This window comes from Rutilus rutilus, assembly GCF_951802725.1.
Source record: "Rutilus rutilus genome assembly, chromosome: 15".
NCBI lineage: Eukaryota > Metazoa > Chordata > Actinopteri > Cypriniformes > Leuciscidae > Rutilus > Rutilus rutilus.
This window is the reverse complement of record NC_140220.1, coordinates 10,933,100-10,954,332: the sequence shown is the minus strand read 5'-3', so window position 1 is coordinate 10,954,332 and position 21,233 is coordinate 10,933,100. Positions and strand designations below refer to the sequence as shown.

The following is a 21,233-nucleotide window of genomic DNA, read 5'->3' as shown; positions in this document are numbered from 1 at the left end:
TAATGTCTGATTTGATGAATACAGTCTGATACTGTTTTGCTACTCCTGTCTTTCCCTTCTATATTTGAGTCTGATACTGCTTTGCCACTTCTGTTTTATTATTTTATATTTGAGTCTGAGACTGTTTCGCTACTGCGGTTTTAAGGCTGCTTTTATTTGTGTTTTATGTGTTGTTATGCAGGTATTATTTTCTTATTATTTATCTGGTTGTTCTGTAAAACACTTTGGTCAGCCTAGTGGCTGTTGTAAATGTGCTATATGAATAAGGTGAACTTGAACTTGAACTTGAACTATTTGTCTGCCCTGCCTAGTTTAACCCCTGTGGCTTGAACTTCAAACATAATTTGTACTCTAATCCTTCGTAATATTCGCAATGTTGTGCTCCCTCTTACGAATCAATCATACAAATCAATTGCAAATCCATTATCAGCGCACCAGGCCATCACCCAACCAATTACAATAGTATTTTTTTTCTAAACGCCATTCAAACCTAATGACTCAAGAAAGGAGCGTTCCACTTTGATAGAAGTGAAAGAGAGAGATTTGGGCAAACGTCACACCAGTTCTCATATGTTAAAGCTCCACAAAGATTGCAAAGGCATGAGGAACATTGTTCGCCTCAGGCTCCATCAGGATCATATCTGCTCATAGCTGAAATACATTTTTCATTGATCTTCCACTTTCAACACCAACACTAAAAAGATGTTCTCAGGACGTAAATAAGACACAGTCTTTAATAATACAGCAGCTCTCCATTTAAAACATCTTTATGTTTGAGACCAGCCTTGAGCTGTGTGCACTGAATATAATCATGACACTCAACCTTCAAAAAAACTTTTTCTGATTAGGTTAAACATATTCTGCATAAGCAGCAGTGATATAATTTCAAAGGGCATAAATATATCCACTTTCCTTAAAAAAAAGAAAAAAGATTAGGAATAAAAAAGGAACCCATGCCATACTTTTCCCACCCCCACACATTGAAGATAATAAGACATAGCGAGCCAAGAACTGCTTATGCAGTTTTTATCAGGGCAACCCCTTATTATGTATTAATGCCTGTGGACAGCATTCTGGCATGACATCAATGGCCCCTAGTGTGAAGTCAGCACAGAAATTCAACATACATCAACATATGGCAGTGCATTCTAAATAAATACAATCCATATCATGACCTGCCCGGAGTGATCCTCAAGCTGGTGAAGCTGTCATTTTTCATAGCGTCAACTGCTTTGAAGCCTCTCGCTTTATATTTCCACTAGCTGAGGATGAATGCTGCGGTTTCAGCTGGATAATTTGGGGACAAATTGTGTTTTTGTGTTTGTTGTTAGCAAGGAAGAAATGAACTAATTAAAGCCGTTCCCTGACAGAATGATAGAACCCATGGGCACAAACTCATTTCACAGAATCGAAAAGTAGTGTGCATAAAGGGAGAAGTCCCAGTTTCTCAGCAAATATATAGGATGGAAGCTGGAAGTGATGTTTGGAATGGAGTTAATCTATCTGTCTATCTATCTGTCTACAGTATTAGATTAGAAAGTCTAATCTGTTTTATCAAATTCTACCCTGTCAGTAATGCCTTTTTGTTTTGTCTTCCAGTATGGTATACTCCTTGGTGACCTCATAACAGAGTTCTCAACACTGAAGTCAAGTCAAATCCAGTTTTCAGAAAGCTCTAAACTACATTTGAATGAAAGAAGAGCTAGACCGCTAGACACAAGTTCAACACACTGCGGTGTCTGAACCTACAGAGAAGACTTGACCCCATCAGAAGAACCCTGTGTTGTTTACAGATCTGACTTAACGCCCAAGATGTCTCATGGACCTGGTGTGACGCGCTTTTCACAAGCTCACAGTAACGTTTGCAAAGATTGTCTCAGGCATAGCACAACATGTCCTTTACCACTTTGAGAAGCAAAACCTGCCAACCTTTACACTCACTATATGTAGCTTAAAATTAATGTCGGATTCAAACAAATGAAAGGAAACGATGGCTAACTTGATCCGCGAATGTTTCATTTTTACCAGTCACACACTAGGCCACTGAGTTTGATTCCATGTGTGAGAAGCTTTTGTGATATATTTTATGTGTATTTGTGCACTCCTAACATAAGCGTTTTTAATATGAAATATGTATCTGTTGCATTACTCGTGTACATAGAGAACTTTGTGTAATGCTTTTACGTGCTGGTGTCAGTTGGTTGAGATGTTTTTGGACTTTATATTTACAAAATGCTAATATAGAGGCTTTATTATAGATAACAAAAGCCACTTTTCCACAATTTTGCACAAAGATGTTATGAGTTTGCACAATAGATACAGTTATTGGTTGTGGTGGAAAAACAAGTCATATTTATATACCCAGTACAAGTCTTCCAATATATTACAGTGTATCAAACTATCATAGATTTTCATTCTAGGGAAGAAATTAAAACCACAGCTCCTGATCTACAAATTTCACTGTCTCATTTTGTATCTATCTATCTATCTATCTATCTATCTATCTATCTATCTATCTATCTATCTATCTATCTATCTGTCTGTCTGTCTGTCTGTCTGTCTGTCTGTCTATCCTCTAAATTTCTATCTATCTATCTATCTATCTATCTATCTATCTATCTATCTATCTATCTATCTATCTATCTATCTATCTATCCATCTATCCATCTATCTATTCTTTCTTTAGAGTCATTAGTGTTTCTGACTTCTTCTTTCTATAGATTCTACAAATTTTAAACTGACAATGTTGTTGGATCAGTCAGGCTAACTGTCCGGAGTAACCACATGATGCATATGAGCATAAACCCCTCAAGACTACTTGATGCTTTGGTTGAGCACCATATTTAATACAGAGTACTGAAAATAGCAGTAGAGATACTACATCATTTTCATTGCTATGTAGGGGATAATAATACCGGTCCCTAGCAGAACTATACTCTGCTGCTGTCATGTAGCCTGCTTTTGTATGCCTTATGTAGTTACACATATGATGACCAAACATTTTCTATATCCTTACTGTGGACGTGTTCACCCATCCAAATATCATTTAAGAAATTTGTATATGAAATAAAACAGACTATTTTAAAACTGTTATAGGTCCTTTCTTATGCATGCATGCAACACTTAATACCACTAAGAGGCATTGTTTTTTTCACTCCACAATAGTATTAATTTCATCAAGTCATGCGGTTCATGTTCCATATGTGGTTATTTCACTCAATTACCCACAAAGCATTGGAATCCTCACCCTGGAGTGACCCTGAAAAACATCCACCTCAGACTGACGCGTGCCCTCATCTCTCAGATGTCTTCTCTTCAGGGAACGTTGCCTCCCGCTCATGGGTCGACTATTATATGTGTTTTCTGGCGCCAAGCCCTGTGTGGCAGTGACTGGCTGACAGATCGGTGACAGGCTGTCCTCCTGCTCCACCTGCTATCCGTCCAAATCACTGCCACATGCTCCGTAATTACAGTTTGTAAAGGATGCAGCTCCATTTGCCAACGATCTAACACTTTGCCACTTATAGCCGTGAAATGAACGTCATCAGATGTCTGCAGGTCCTGGCACTCGCAGAGCTTTCTGCCACCATTTCGACACCCATATCTGACCCTGGTTAGTATGCTGTGGCACAAGATAAGTGATGAATTTTGGCTGTGGCCTCAAAGGGACTCATGGGACATGAAAATCTGAGATGCATAACTCAATAAACTACAATAAAAGAGTATTTTAGGGTCGATAAATAATAATCATTCTCATTAAATAACACCTTATCTTTGCTCTTAAGAGTTCCATGTGTTTAACTCTCAGAAAATATCCTTGCCCTCAAGCGAAGAGCTTTGCACATTATGTGCTTTGACAAGTGGTTGTCCCCCACACAGTGCTGGATGGGCAACCTGTCAGCTTGCCGGGTTTCTTAGATGCCCAACCTGTCAGCACGGATTACCCATGAGGCCAGCTGAGCATGGATTTTACTTGCCTTGTCTTTCTAGGATTGGATGGCTTTTTCACCTTTCTTCCTGGCCGCACAAACAAACGCACACATTTCTGTGTAGTCTGGCTTATGTTCGCATTTTTCAAAACTTTGTACAGTCTGCGACTGCTGGCACATCTAGCCAGTGTTCTGGCAACAGATCATTCAATTTAATAGTTACCCAAGAGAAGAAGTTTTTTTTTTATTTGGCAGCTGTTCACAAAGATTTTGTTCTTGACTTATTAATACATCCTCTTAGGTACCAAATAATCCTTAAAAAGCCACACACAAAAAAAAAAGGATCCAATAAATCTTATTATCTATTGTTCTAGATAACAAAAGCAATTAATAACATCTGTAAACCTTCATAATTCAGTTTTTTTATAATCTTTCCAAGCTACATTTCTTTGTGGCACCTTAGCTTCAGCAAGCAAGCTTTTTTGTTTTTCTATTCTAAGATAGGACCAACTATATATTTTTCTCCAGTCATGGGTGATTCCAGTGGAAAGAAAGAGTCAGCCATCTGAATTTATTAAATGCGTGTGAGTGCATGAGGTGATTCATTGACCGAAAGCAAAAAACTAAGGACTTTTAACTTGTGGGGTGGTGTGGCGCAATGGATAAGACACATGCCTTTGGTGTGAGAGACCCGGGTTCGAATCCACTGTGAGACACCAATGTGTCCCTGAGCAAGACACTTAACCCCTAGTTGCTCCAGAGGCGTGCGACCTCTGACATATATAGCAATTGTAAGTCGCTTTGGATAAAAGCGTCAGCTAAATGAATAAATGTAAATGTAACTAATGAGGATGTGCATATTATAATAGCAGACAGGTCAGAGAACCTATTCAGTCATAAAAACAAATAATAATGTCCACAGAAATAAGCCTGTGAGTAATGTATATGATACTATTACTTTTATAGCAACAGCCCACATGCAGCTCCACAGATTTTGGTGATTTCTAGTACTCTCTGCTCCATTTACGAGATTGTTTAAATGTATTCCATAGCATTGCCTTATTATTGGCTATCTTGTCATATCAACTAACAGTGCTGACTGTCAAAAACCTACAACTTCTACTCCTAAACCTTATAAGGCCGTCTGTGAATCATAGCTTGGAGTTCTTAAAGGCAGATGAGCGGCAAGAAAATAAAAGCTGATCCTTGCAAAAGAGAGCAAACTCTGATCCTTTTTAGTTAGATAACAACACCGATGCCTGTATATGATGCATAAATTGGTCCACTGGGTAAACTAAAAAAATGATGCTGAGAGTTCTGAGCAGACATCAGAGGATGTTGTCCTCTACAATGATTCCCCAGCTCTCTAATGTCTGAACCTAAAATCCATTTCAAAACACACCAGTGGGGATGTAGAAAGGCGATAACAACACCATCAGGCAGAAAGCGCAGTGTTGGCCTCTCTATTGTTTGCACAGAACATTTATTTCCTCCCATCAGCTAAAAAAAAAAAATATGCCAAACCTTAGGTCTCTACAATCTAACCCATTTGGCACAATACAATCGAACTTCCTTCTTTATATCTGAAAATCTGACAGAACCTAAACAACTCTCTCTGACAAACAATCTGCCCTTTGTGTAAATGTCCTTTGGCTAGATAGTGTTACGTTCCCACTTTAGTTCTACAGTCTAGGGGATTTAAAGAAAGACGTAACAATAATAGAGAAATAAAGAAATAAACGTGAGAAGTCTCCTTTTCTTCTATCCCAGCACTAACTGTCTTTCACATTATGTCAAAAAGGTTTACACAACACCCTTTAATTCACACCTGGTCACAAAAAGGAAGCTGAAAGAGTTTACTTAAATAGTTATTTTCTTTATTATTGTTACATCTTTCTTTAAATCCCCTAGACTGTAGAACTAAAGTGGGAACGTAACAATTATAAAGGTTTAACCAATATAGTTATAAGACAACTAAAGATCAGATAGGAAAACAAATTAGAGTAGAAACCAAATCATCAGGAGAGGGCCAGGCCAAAATAACAAACAAAACAGGGGCTTACTAAAGTTTAAACAAAGTTAAATTCCCTAAACAAAAAGAAAAAATTAAAGACAATTATCTTACCTTTTTCCCTGACTAACCAAAAATAAACAGGAGAAAAGTTAAAGGAACACTCCACCATTTTTTGAAATAAGGCTTATTCACATTCTTTCATACATTTAGATAGGTGGGTAAATGCATTTTTGTCTCAGTGCATGCATTGTTTTAGTTTGACAGGGTCGGCGCTAGCTTAGCTTAGCACAATGAATGGAATCCTTTGTTGCCAGCTAGCATGTCCTGAGTAAAAGTGATAAAAAACAATTTTTTAAACCCACGTAATTACTTCTTGTGGCCTGCGTATTCACAACGAGTACAAATAGCGATGCAGATTAACACTAGGTGATTTCTTAGGCAGATATTGACTTGGGACTATATTATGGGGAAGCACAGGCGAAGCACGGCTACTTAGGCGAAGCACTGCTACTTGGGCGCAGAGATATCACGCAACACATGAAATCCCACGACTTCCGTCAACATACCGGTGTGAATAGTAGCTGCCTGGCTATTTTCCCAACAGTACATGAATGGCGATGAACATGGCTGATTTTGTGTGAGCCAGAACCATACCTATATACAAGAGTTTACAGAAAATGAGTGGAAATAGAACGACAGGAGGAGGTTGCGATCGCTCAACAGCCCGAGGACGTGAGGATGAGAACCAACACGAACTGGTGGTGTGAATGTGGGGGAATATGCCGACTGAAAAAGAGTGTCTGTGCTGTGGCGAGTGGGACAAGTTTCTGCCATCGATAACCAGGCTCAACGTGTCAGATCAAGATGAGCGTGCCCGCAGTTGTGTCACAGCTACCGCGGATTTCACGGCGTTGATTCATCCGGCAGTAGGCCTACTCGATTTTTTTTTCCGGTGTGATAAAGTGAACTGGAAAAAACGCCCCACGACGAATAGACCAAATGGACAGCTGTCCACAGAGTAAGTGATTATTTTAAACATGACACATGTATAGTAAACTGCTTGTAGCCTTCTCCTCTCTAGTAGTTATACTAAAACTCTTGAGTCAAAAGAACCAGGCTAACTCGGTGAGAGAAATATAGCTAACTTAGCCCTCAGTCATTTCATTTTACAGGTAACGATAACAGCGATTTTTATTTTAGTTTGGTTGTTCATGCTAAACAGGTTGAATTCAACATGAGGTTATACTAGAGGAGGCAAACGTTATTTGAACCGTAGTCTATATACAGCAGCTTCTCAGCATCTATCTTATAACCGAATAAAGACACAGATTAACATAAGGAAGAGTAATAAAAGACAACTTACATGTGCACTTTGTTCTGCCTGCGCTTTGAAAATAGATGGGATGGGACAGCCGTATGTTTCAGACGTAGTACCGTCTTTCTGGGCCCATATTCCATTTTTTCAAAGTAACTTAGTCCTCCGGTGCAAAATGCTCTTCGCAAACACGATACTGTTTGATTTTGTAGAGAAGCGTTGAAGTACAGATCTCCAGAGCAGCTAGCCATTTATTTCTCAGTTCCACATTCGATGGAATTCTGTGAAACATTACATTCGTGTATGTCCTTTGCTTGTGTCACAGGTCGGGATGGGCCAAGCCGGACTGCGCCCACCCCTGAACCAGGACCACCCTGAGGAGCGTGTCAGAGACGAGACGGAAACAGAATTCAAGGGAATCACAGTTCTTTTTATTAAAGTTAAAAGTAATTTGAATAACCTAAGCTAAAATCTTCCTTTCCTCTTCTCCCCCGGAATCGAGGCAATGCAGCAGTCTCCGGGGCCCACTCCCACGCCGATACAAGGTTCGCAATGGCCTGAGATGGATCGATGGATTTCCACGGGTGTGTATGCGGTCGGGGCTGTTCCTCTTCCCGCACTGATGCGGGGTCCGCAGGGACCTACGACAGACAGGTGAGTTTCCACAGGTGAGCAGACGGTCGGGCTGTTCCTCTTCCCACACTGATGCAGGGTTCACAGGGACCGACGACAGACAGGTGAGTTTCCACAGGTGAGTAGACGGTCGGGCTGTTCCTCTTCCCGCACTGATGCGGGGTCCGCAGGGACCTACGACAGACAGGTGAGTTTCCACAGGTGAGCAGACGGTCGGGCTGTTCCTCTTCCCACACTGATGCAGGGTTCACAGGGACCGACGACAGACAGGTGAGTTTCCACAGGTGAGTAGACGGTCGGGCTGTTCCTCTTCCCACACTGATGCAGGGTTCACAGGGACCGACGACAGACAGGTGAGTTTCCACAGGTGAGTAGACGGTCGGGCTGTTCCTCTTCCCACACTGATGCAGGGTTCACAGGGACCGACGACAGACAGGTGAGTTTCCACAGGTGAGTAGACAGTTGGAACTCTAGGGCTACAGCAGACTCGAGTCAACAGGCTGAACGGAGCTTCTCTAGGGCAGACAGTTAGAACAGACAGAGTCAGCTTCAACAGCAGTATATAGGCCTCACGTGTGTTGCCGGGGACAGGTGGCTCCACACCATGCAGATGGGCCGGGGGCTATAGCAGACTCAAAGTGCAGGCCGAGCGGAGCTTCTCCTGGACAGACAGAATCAACTTCAACAGCAATATACCACTCTCACGTGTGTTGCGGGGGACCGCTAACTTCGCACCATGCAGATGGACTTGGGATTGTAACAGACTCAAAGTCGCAGCTGAGCAGGGCTGCTCTAAGACAGACAAAATCAACTTCACCACAGTATACAGTTCTTACGTGTGTTGCAGGGGACAGATAACTTCACACCATGTAGATGGACCGGGGGCTATAGCAGATTCAAGTCGCAGGCTGAGTGGAGCTTCTCTAGAACAGACAGAATCAACTTCAACAGCGGTATACAATTCTCACGTGTGTTGCAGGGGACAGATGACTTCACACCATGCAGAATGGACTTGGGGTTGTAGCAGACTCAAGTCGCAGGCGGAGGTGAACTTCTCTAGGACAGACAGAATCAACTTCAACAGCAGTATACAGTTCTCACGTGTGTTGCAGGGGACAGATAACTTCACACCATGCAGATGGACTTGGGGTTGTAGCAGACTCAAGTCGCAGGCTGAGGTGAACTTCTCTAGGACAAACAGAATCAACTTCAACAGCAGTATACAGTTCTCACGTGTGTTGCAGGGGACAGATAACTTCACACCGTACAGGTGGGCTTAGGGCTGCAGCAGACTCAAAGTCAACAGGCTGAGCGGAGCTCCTGCTAAGACAGACAAAATCACGATTGCAGATAGAGTGTGCAGTCTCACGTGTGTTGCAAGGGGGGCAAACCTTCTCACCATACAGGTGGGTTGACAGGCAAGTAGCGAACTTAAGTCAACAGGCTGGACAGAGCTTCTTCTAAGACAGTCAGAATCACTACTTCAAAACAGAGAGGTTAGTTTGACTCACAGATGCTATTCCTTCTAGTCCTCAACAGATGGGACCGATCGAATTATTAAGCTCCAATTACTGACAGTAGACCAGCATGGCACGTGGGGAGCGCACGGCAAGAGAAAATAAATCTTCCACACACACACGGCAATTTCACTCCAAACATGCAACGTGAGGGGGGAAACGTCAATTTAAGCACTGCAATCCACTTCAACAAGTGCAGATAAGGCCAGCACTCACCCAGGGGTCTCCGTGCCACAAGCAACGAGCTCCAATGTTGGGAAAAAGATGTTTCAGGGTTTTCCTCCACAGACATAGACGGATTCACATCACCGTTCCAACACGGGGGAAGAGGGCAAGAGATCGAACATGAATCAGTATAATTCACTCAGTGACGTTTAGGTAGCACAATCAAAGCACTCCAATCCACCTCAAATTCAGTGTTGAAACATGCAGGTACGAGATACGATGGTCGATTACTTATCTCTCTCCCTTCCAGGCAAACGGTGTGTTTTCACAACTCTTCCACACTCCTCAAGTCCCCTCCAGCAGCACTTCCCTTTGCACCCCGCAATTCCTCTCTGCAACACTCAAATAGAACGACTTCTCACGGGAGAGAACCACCCCACAGTCTCTCTTCACTGGCTTTTTATATCCTTCTCAATGCCCACATGGCTTTGTCATGGCTCCAAATTAATTGCTCACACCTGGTGTCAATTTCCTCATCCCGGTTGGCAGGGCAATTGCGGCGAACTTTAGTTCCGCCCTCATTTGTCACTCCGTGACATACTCCCCCGCCAAACCGTTCTAGTCCCGAGAACGGGAGCCAGACACCCATTCTCCATATCTAGCTGGGGGCCGACCTCGGTTCTCCCGCTGGGGCCGCCTGGGTGGAGAAATAGGCTCTTCGGGCCGTGGCTCTATGCCTAGTCCCCTCGGGACCACCGCCCATCCTACCAACTGGGGCATCCATGCTGTTTCACCGGGGGGCTTTTCGGCAGCAGGAGTCGGATAGTTCGGACAGGGGCGAATCAGGTTGCGATGCAACACCCGCTCTGGACCGGCTCTCCCTTCGGGACGGATGGCATAAACCGGCTGGTCTGGGTGTGGTTGCCGCTGGACTACATAGGGCTGTGACTCCCACCGGTCGCTTAATTTGCCCTTCCCCTGGCGACGGTTGTCCCTTACCAATACTCTCTCCCCTGGTAGTAGCGGTGCTTCCCGAGCCGTCCGGTCGTATAGCCTTTTGTTCTTCGCTGCAGCCCGATTGATCTGATCCGAGACCTGCTCATAAGCCGACTGAAGGCGCTGGTGGTGCCTGGTCACCCAATCGGTCAGACTGCTCCCTTCTTCCGCCGCCATGGTCCCCAAGAGCAAATCAGTTGGAAGCCTCACATGCCTTCCAAACATCAGGTAAGTTGGGGCGTAGCCCGTAGTACTGTGTACGCTATTGTTGTATGCCTGAACTAATGCCGGAAGTCTGTCGGCCCAATGGCCCTGTTGGTCCTCCTCCAGGGTCCCCAGCAGGCTCAGTAGCGTCTGATTAAACCTCTCACACCCCCCGTTCCCTTGGGGGTGATAAGGGGTCGTATGGGTCTTCTTCCCTCCATACAGCTGGCACAGCTCGTGTATCACCCTGGACTCAAAGTTAGGCCCCTGATCAGAATGGAGTACTTCGGGACACCCGAACGGCTGGATCACGTACTTCCACAGGGCGTTGGCGGTGGTAATGGCGGTCTGATCTAGGGTCGGAACGGCCCAAGCGTACTTCGTGAACAGGTCCGTCACCACAAGGATATACTGGATCCGGTCCACCGGCCGACCCAGGGTCAGATAATCCATAGCGACAATGTGCAAGGGTGCCTTGGCCTGAATTGGAACCAGGGGAGCCCGTACCTCTTTCTTGGTCTTAAACAATATACAGCGTGGGCACTTCTGTAGATAGGCCCTCGTTGTGCCCTCCATTCCGGGCCAATAGAAGTGTCGCCGTAATAAGGCTGTCGTCCTCTCTTGCCCTTGATGCCCCATCCTGGTGTGATAGGCTTCCAACAACGCTGGCCAGCGGCCCTCTGGGACCACCACCTGACAGACCCTGTCACCCCTCTTGGGATCTTGAAGGGCCCTGCAGATCACCCCTTCCTTCAAGTAGAGTCTCTCTCTCTGGCCCAACAGTCCTCGCACTGTCCGGGTCTGAGCTCGGCATTCCGCACCGTCGGGCCATGCCTTCCGCCTCAGCCAAGTCCGGACCACCGGCAGATCCTCGTCCTCGCCCTGCCATACCCTCCAGCGCTGCGGGTCCCATCCCCAACTACCCGGGGGTTCTTCCAAGGGCTGGCCGGGTGCCTCCACAATCCCCACCATTAGTCCTTCGTCATGTCCTGCTTCCTGAGCCAATACCGGGCCCGAGGATCCTTCCTCTGGCAGCCTAGATAGGACATCGGCGTTGGTGTGTTCCCTCCCTGGCCGGTACTGGAGCTGGTAATCGAAGTTCGCCAGTTGTGCCACCCATCTCTGTTCTACCGCCCCCAGCTTGGCGGTCTGCAGATGTACGAGCGGATTATTGTCCGTAACCACTTGCACCCTGGCTCCCCACAGGTAATCTTTAAATTTTTCACTCACCGCCCACTTCATTGCCAGCAGCTCGAGTTTAAAGGAACTGTAATTGGCGTCGTTTCTCTCGGTGGGGTGCAGGCTTCGGCTCGCATAAGCGATTACCCTCTCCTTTCCTTGTTGCTTCTGAGCCAGAACAGCTCCTAACCCCAGGTTACTGGCATCTGTGTACAGAATGAAAGGTTGTGTGAAGTCGGCATAAGCCAAAATCGGGGCCTGTAATAACTCCTGTTTGAGCCTCTGAAAGGCCTCCTCACACGCCGGATCCCACTGGATCGACGGCGACCCTCGACCCCGAACTCGTCCCGTACCTCCCAGCAGCTGGTTGATCGGCTTGGCGATTCTGGAGAAGTCTTTAATGAACCGCCTATAATATCCGACGAAGCCCAGGAAGGATCTAACCTGCCGTACCGTCTTAGGGGTGGCCCACCCCTGCACAGCCGCCACCTTCTCCGGATCGACAGAAATCCCTCCAGCACTCACAATGTGGCCCAAGAATTTTACCTCCTTTCGGAAAAGCTGACATTTCCCCGGCTGGAGTTTCAGCCCATACCTCTCCAGGGAGAGAAAGACCTGTTCCAGGTGTTGGAGATGGGACCCGAAATCCGGAGAATAGACGATCACGTCGTCGAGGTAGACAAGCGTGGTTTCCATTAGTTGGCCGCCCAGGCAACGCTGCATGAGCCGTTGGAAGGTGGCTGGGGCGTTGCAGAGGCCAAAGGGCATCCGGTCCCACTCATATAACCCAAAGGGGGTAGTGAACGCAGTCTTCTCCCTGTCCCGCTCATCCACCTGGACTTGCCAGTATCCGCTGGCCAGATCGAGTGTCGAATACCAAGCTGCTTGGGTAAGGCTGGTGAGAGAATCCTCTACTCGGGGCAATGGGAAAGCATCCCTTTTGGTCACCTGGTTGAGCCGCCGGTAGTCCACACAGAACCTCCAAGAACCATTTTTCTTCCGTACCAGTACTATCGGCGCGGCCCAAGGACTGCTGCTCTCCCGGATAATTCCCTTATCCAACATCCCCCTCAGGAGGGTGCGAACCTCTGAATACAGGGTCGGAGGCACGGGTCGATAACGCTCCCTGCTGGGTGTGGCCTCTCCGGTCGGGATCTGGTGCTTAACTGCATCCGTACGGCCATAGTCCTCGTCGTGGGTAGAGAACAAATGTTGCCACTTTGTCAAGAAACATTGGAGTTGTTGGACTTGGTCCTCTTTCAATCCCTCTCCGCGTAACGACTCTCCTTCCAGGTGTGTCGGCAGTCTTCCTCCAACCTCTTCCACGTGTCGACCCGTTTGTGCCAGGGCCACCTCTACCACTGTTGGACTTACTCGATAGAATTCCACTTCTCCCTGTTCTCGAATTTGATGGGGCTTCACCGAGGTAACTCGGGCCAGGCGTTGGTGGCGGTATAGATGGATCGGGAAAGAATTTGTGTTTCGGACTCTAACTGAGACTCGGCCTCTCCTTGCGGACGCCAGCCCCCGAGCAACTTCCACCTTGGGGCCATCCGGGTAGGGCTCCACCAAAACCCACTCCTGGGGGCTATAAAGCCGAGAGGGCACCCTGGCCCAGACCACGGCTTCACTTCGAGCGGGAACTTGTTCTCACAACCTTTTGCTACGCAGATAATTACCATGTTTGCCTGTAACTGTAGCTGTAACTTCTCAAAAAAAAAAACCAATCCAAAAGCGAAGACACTCGGTGCAGGTCACGCGTTGTTCTTCTGTGTTTTGACTCGTTGCACACCGGTATGTTGACAGAAGTCGTGGGATGTCATGTGTTGCGTGATATCTCTGCGCCCAAGTAGCAGTGCTTTGCCTAAGTAGCCGTGCTTCGCCTGTGCTTCCCCATAATATAGTCCCAAGTCAATATCTGCCTAAGAAATCACCTAGTGTTAATCTGCATCGCTATTTGTACTCGTTGTGAAAACGCAGGCCACAAGAAGTAATTACGTGGGTTTAAAATTTTTTTTTTTATTACTTTTACTCAGGACATGCTAGCTGGCAACAAAGGATTCCATTCATTGTGCTAAGCTAAGGTAGCGCCGACCCTGTCAAACTAAGACAATGCATGCACTGAGACAAAAATGCATTTACCCACCTATCTAAATGTATGAAAGAATATGAATAAGCCCTATTTCAAAAAACGGTGGAGTGTTCCTTTAAGGAGTGGATACTCCAAACAAATTGGCGCCCAACTCCCTACACGGTTTAAACTCACATAGTTTAAATTGTCATTATACTCAGACAACACTCAGACAATAGAATTCACAAATATTTCTTGTGAATATTCAACAAGAACAACGTCTGGGATAGCCGAAAAGGGACTCCTCCTGAACCCGGTTTCTTTGCTGTTTTATACACACTGCCAAGCTCCTGCTAATTAACATCAGCTGCTGATGGTTTGGAGTACTGCATGGGAGAGAGAGAGAGAGAGAGAGAGAGAGAGAGAGAGAGAGAGAGAGAGAGAGAGAGAGAGAGAGAGAAAAACACGGAAGGAGGGGAGAAAACATCACCAGAACAACATACACAGTAAATACTACGTCATGGGACGTAACAATAGTTTGGTAAAGATATACACTTATCAATATGCAATATATATATATATATATATATATATATATATATATATATATATATATAAATGTATGTATATATCTCATTTATCGCAGTAAAATTATATTCATTGTTTGTAGACAGTTTTGGCTCTGATTTACTACATGATATACAATATCAATTATTCAAGGGTGAGTGAGGTTGATCCAGTCATGGGTAATTCCAGTGGGTTGAGAAAGAGTCAGTCATCTGAATTTATTAAATGCATGTGAGTTCATGAGGTGATTCATTGTCCGAAAGCAAAAAACTAAGGATTTTTAAATAATGAGGATGTGCATATTATAATAGCAGACAGGTCAGAGAACCTAGATTCAGTCATAAAAACATAATAATATCCACAGAAATAAGCCTGTGAGTAAGGTATATGATACTATTACTTTTATAGCAACAGCCCACATGCAGCTCCACAGATTTTGGTGATTTCTAGTACTCTCTGCTCCATTTACGAGATTGTTTAAATGTATTCCATAGAATTCCACAGAATTTTTCACCAAAACCAGCTCTGAAAAGAAAACACCCCACAGATTCCGTCTGGACCTTCTAATGACATGTGTGTCCTGACCTTCTAATGACATGTGTGTCCTGATAAACGAGAGGTTCACGGAAAAAATGAATCTGGCATGAGAAGTAAAATGATAAAATGTTCTCGTGAGGCCTTCGATTTCAATCTCAACACATTCCTCAGCTTTCTCAGCTATTAATAACAATTAGCAGCGTTAACAGACGTGCTCCCCTATAACGAGAGTGGCTGTTTGCATTAATCTTGGGCTCTTGGCTCTGGCTTGTGAGTGGATATGCCTCAGTGAATCTGGTGGAGGACTACGCTAATGCCTGAGTCTCCATGAGTCTGTTAATTACGGTCAATTTGTGCTGTCTCTTTACTCTGTCTTGACCTTCAGCCTCGTCCTTTGACTGCCTCGGTCATATCGCTCATACCTGCACAGCATGTGGGAGGGCGATGGAGAGGAAACCACTTACGCAGACTGTACCGATGTCCTTTACTGTAGGAAACAGCATGCTTCCTTTAATTCATGCTGAACTGGAGATGTGTATTGAATTTACTGTAACAGCTTTGTTCTGATGGATTAAATTTTCACTAAAGGACGGCATAAGACGTGTGTGTGCTGTTTTGGTTGTGCCCTTCACTGAATCTGCCAGTCTGATCTCTTGGCTGCCATACTATTGGAATGCTGCCGCTCACACCTGTGCATGGATTATAAAAGATTTTTGTGCCTTCTGTCATGCTATAAACAAGCATGTGAAAGCAAAATATGGCCCAGAATAGAATATACAAAATATTTCTATTTTAAATATATACTTTCTATTCATCAAATGTATCACAGTTTCTTCAAAAATATTAAGCTGCACAACTGTTTTCAGCATTGATAATAAAAAAAATGTTGCTTGAGCAACAAATCAGAATATTAGAAGGATTTCTGAAGGATCATGTGACACTGAAGAGTTTGAAAAATGTGTCTTTGCCATCATAAGAGTAAATCAATTAAATATATATAAAAATAGAAAATTGTTATTTTTAATTGAAATAATATTTCACAATATATATGTATTTTGATCAAATAAATGCAGACTCTTGGAAAATCTTATTGATCTATATCCGGGGTGCAAAACCATAGTTATATTTGTTGGAGCAAGGTTGGAGCTAAACTTTGCAAAGCTGTGGCCTTTCAGGAGCTCAGTTTTGCACCCCTGATCTATAGTCAAGTCATCTTCATTTATATAGCGCTTTTAACAATGTAGATTGTTTCAAAGCAGCTTTACAGAGATACACGTATAATTTAAGGTAAGAGAGATTGTTTTGGCTTTATAGCGGTTCTTTAATAAAGTTATTTTCCAGCTAAAGTTAGTTTTGATTGATTCGCTTCCGTCGCAATGATCATTTGTTATTAAATTAGGGATCATTTGTACTTAATTACTGACGTATACACCATAAAGTATACACCGATGATCCAAAGCATTATGACCACCTGCCCAATATGCTGTTGGTCCTATGTGTGCTGCCAAAACAGCACCGACCCACCAAGACATGGACTCTACAAGACCCCTGAAGTTGTCCTGTGGTAACTGGTTCCAAGATGTTAGCAGCAGATCATTCAAGTCCTGCAGGTTGCGAGGTGGAGCCGCCAAGAATCAAACTTGCACAGCATATCTCACAGATTCTCAATTGGATTGAGATCTGGGGAATTTGGAGGCCAGGCAACTTCTTAAACTCTTCATCATATTCCTCAAACTATTCCTGAACAATGTATGCAGTGTGGCAGGGTGCATTATCCTGCTGAAAGAGGTCACTTCCACCGGGCAGCACCATTGTCATTAAAGGTGCAGTGATTCTCTGCAGAAACATTTTTTATAATGCTGGTTGAAAGTCTCCTCATATCCTGATAGCAATCACTCTGTTAAGCAGTCTAAATGTATTTTTATAAATATATGTCGCCTGTGGAAGGCGTAGGACCATAAAATGTTTGTTCCCCGTCAGTCAACGTGTGTTTGCATACCACTGCGCAGGCTGTTCACCCAGAAATAAGTCATCAGCGAGTTCACGTACGCTGTGCAGACAGATCGAGAATGGCAGGCAAGCAGCAACAACCTAACTTTCCTTCTGAACCGACAACAAGTGGCACTGGCAAAAGATCTACGATCTATATATCTTCATCGGAGCCTAGCAGACTCTCATTGTGGAAACCCAGTCATGCAAAAACACTGACAAGTTTTGCAAGCTAAACAAACCGAAAACTTGCTGCATCTAATTCTGTTTTTAAGAATTTGTTTACGTTTAGTATTGTAGTACTCTTACTCAATGTACTGTAAAGTTTTCTCACCGGTGAATGACATGATGTATTGCAGTAATGTTGTCTCCAGTGGCGTTTTCTTGCGGAGGCCAAGGGAAGCCAGGCTTCCTCACTTTTTCAGAATATAATCGTCATTTAATAAACACTTTTGTTTTCACAGTTTACGTAATCCTTCTGTCATCTCCTCATCGTCTCTCTTCATTCATTATTGAGTGTTTTATGATGTGTAAAACAGCGCCCCTATCAAAGTGACATGGTGAATTAGCGTTGAAAACATGGTACTGCACCCTGTGTCTGTGAGGAGGCCAGGCTGAGTTGGCATCCCTTGATAGAAAAAAAAAAGAATGATTAACCAATCAGGTGACGCTATTGTCATGACACTGCTCCCCTGTGATTGGTCAGGACAGTGTCAAGGGAAGCCATGAACTTGTTGGCATCAGGCCAATCACATCACGTTATCATCGTCAATGAATGAATGAATGAAATAGCGGAAGATTTGTGGTTTTGTGCCCATCTTTTTAATTCCTTTATTTATTGACCATACACTCAAAACAAAACAAAGACACATTTAAATGTAAGCCTTACAAACAACCTTTTCACACGTAAGTTTTTCAAGGCGACCGTTATTGATCGTAGTATCACTTTATGGTTCCCATGGAGACGCGTCTTTCATTGCTTGTCACACCGCAGGCACAATAGCGCTGAATGATCAGCTTTTATTTCCTTTTTTTATTCAAAATTTCACAAATTTATTAGCTATAGCAGGATATATCTGATATTCCGATTGTCAAATATGTGCAAGAGGATGTGTTTTGTTGTTCAAACACCTTTATAACAATCGCGTTAGTTGAGCTGTATGCGCAACATATTTTAGGTATCTACGTGCTCAAAGTGTTGGATTGTAACAAGCGTAAGTCCCGGTAAGATGATGCTGGGCGCTCTAATAGTTCATCCAAATAGCAACATATAAATGGTAACGTATGATTTTCTGCCCCCACCCCTTAAAACACACAGCTTAGAGGTTGTGTCTTAATTGGCTTCCTCAGAAATTTTCCCCACGCCACGCCACTGGTTGTCTCTGGTCTTCTGGGCTATGCGCGTTCATGCTTTCAAGATGCGTGGCTTTGGACGGCGATTTGCAGGGAGGGTAGGACGTACGCTTTAACTGCTATCAGGCTAAAGTTAGCATTTTCCCAGATGTCCTACAGCACCTTTAAGGGGTGTACCTGGTCTGCAACAATGTTTAGGTAGGTCAAATTTAAACTCAGAAGAATGGGCAGACCCAGGGTTTCCCAACAGAACATTTCCCAGAGCATCACACTCCCTCCACTGGCTTGTCATTGTCCCACAGTGCATCCTGCTGCCATCACTTCCCCAAGTAAATGGCGCACACATACACGGCCGTCCACGTGATGTAAAAGTAAATCTTATCTCATCGGACCAGGCGACCTTCTTCCACTCTGCCAAGTTCCAGTTCTAACGCTTGCGTGCCCATTGTAGTTGCTCTCGACGGTGGACAGGACAGAATTTTGTGTGACTTGTGCAACAGCCCTTCTGTTGGCTCAGACCAGACGGGATAGCCTTCACTGCCCTTCTGCATCGATGAGCCTTGGGTGCCCAGCACCCTGTCACCGGTTTGTGGTTTGTCCCTCCTCAGGCCACTGTTGGTAAATTCTCACCACTGCTGACCAGGAGCAACCCACAAGCCTTACCGTTTCAGAGATACTCTGACCCAGTCGCCTTGCCAGAACAATTTTGTCCTTGTCAAAGTCTCTCAGATCTTTATTCCTGCCCATTTCTCCTGCATCCAACTTGTTGAATATGAGAAATGACTGTTTGCTTACCATCTTATCTACCCAAATCTTTATATATTCGATAACCTTCTTTTTTCTATTTCTTATTATTCTACTTGTATATTGTAGACAGAATAAAAAATAAAAATAAAACATAATATAAAGAATTTTATATTATTCATATAAATCTTAAAAATTTAGTTTTGGAAATTTTCCAATTTCCAATCAAAAACGTGTGAAAATAATACTTAACTGAGAGTATTTAAGAAATGCAAGAAAATAGCCATAGCAAGACAAAGTAATAGAAAATAAAAGCATTTTCACTAGTAGTCTTTTGGACCTCACTGGGAATGTGGCAGTGGGTATTTCTCTAGTTTTTAATATTCATATGAGGTGGTATCCTGGCCCAAAAACTGGCATCCCTGAGTCCAAATAAATCTCTGTCAGCTTGCCCAGAACTAAGGGCTGAAGACTAGCCAGCAGAGGGGAACAGACAAGGCGCTGGCAAGCAAACGTCACCTCCTCATGCACTGATGCACATTCAAACTCTCCATGCCCTTCTCTCCTTGCACCTATTTAATATTCAAGAACATTTACCTCTGCGCTTAGCCGACACTTTAACGCACTGACTCCTTGGAAAAATATTCTGCAGAGGAATAGAACATATACATTTTGGTCGGTCCTATAAATCCACGTGACAAATACTATAATATTTTTGTATGTTTATATTTATACACTATTTAATAACATGACGTAACATCAAAATATAATCAAGTTGAATGCATTTTAGACATTTACATTGCTTCAAAAACAATAGGAACACAATGAGCTCAAGGGAGGCAAAAGAGACACTGCTACTTAAACTCAAATTTCATATTTGTTTTGTTACAGTATGCTTTTGTACTGTCAATTATTTTCTCATCCAAGTTTTATTGAGGAAGCACTGCCTCCTCAGAGAAAATGCCTCTTATGTGAGATGCTCTTGAGTTAGACCTCGGCCCTCATAACCACACAGATTCAGGGATGTTGTACTCATAAACAAATCTAATAACAAATTGACTGCGCAGACAGCCTGATTTCCTGAAATAGCTGTAAGCATGTTAGTGACTACAGGGATCTGCAGTTCACCCCCATGTCCACACCATAACCCAGCACAGAAAACTCATCTGAGCTTGAACAAACAACCCAGCCTTCAAAGCAGCGATAAGCGAGGGATTTTAATTCCCCTGGTCCAAACCATCATCTTGGGTGCTTTCTTTCTCTCTAGCGTTTTCACAACACACTTTGCAGTATGCTCAGCATTTCTTGTATCATCCTGTATTTTATGATAATCACTGAAAGTGAAAGTTTCTTGTTAAGCACAAAAAATATTTATCTCCTAAAAAAACCTAAAACTCCTACTTTTCCACGTGTTAAGGACTTCAAACTGAACAGCTCTGCGCAGCTTATTATGAAAATGAACTGATTTGTTAAGTTATTAATGAACCTTTTCTTGGCCGTCTATAATTTACATTAATCCTGCTCTCAGTTTTTGCCTTCATACTTCAATCCATAAAGTAAGGATTCCTTATCTATCCTTCATTTCTGAGGACTCATTTTTCATACAGATGATGTTGAGAACATGTTTGTGTAGATAATGATGATGAGTCACCGACTAGATTCTGCCTCTCTTACTGGATTAAAAGTAACGACAGACCAACACATTTGCATATTCACTCATTATTCATCAATTGGTTTGTTGGAAATGCAGTTTTCAGAGGGGGGATCTTAGCTTTCATTGAGGTCGAATGAATGTCTTGAGTGATGCAGAATACATTTGGTGGCACCGGATTAGTGAAATGCGGAGAGATTAATTTAGAAACACTGAGGGACAAAAAAGCGAGGGTGTGAGAATGTGAGTTTCTGGCAGGCTTGAAAAGCCAGTTTTTGGTGGGAAAAAAGTTGCTTCCTTTTTTCTCATTGATGTGTGTTATTGGCACCATTGCAATTTAGCTAAATAATATCTAAGCCATATTGAGAT

At 43.7% G+C, this 21,233-nt stretch overlaps 1 protein-coding gene across 1 annotated transcript in view; it reads left to right on the top strand.

Moving 5' to 3' along the window:
- The window catches only part of cnih3 (cornichon family AMPA receptor auxiliary protein 3), a 30,210-nt gene extending 27,760 nt beyond the window's left edge, over window positions 1-2,450 (top strand). Inside the window, exon 6 of the mRNA XM_084432794.1 lies at window positions 1,600-2,450. Coding sequence (XP_084288920.1) covers window positions 1,600-1,627 — 28 coding nt within the window. The 3' untranslated portion in view covers window positions 1,628-2,450. The remainder of the gene's footprint in view (window positions 1-1,599) is intronic.
- The last annotated feature ends 18,783 nt before the right edge of the window (window positions 2,451-21,233 follow it).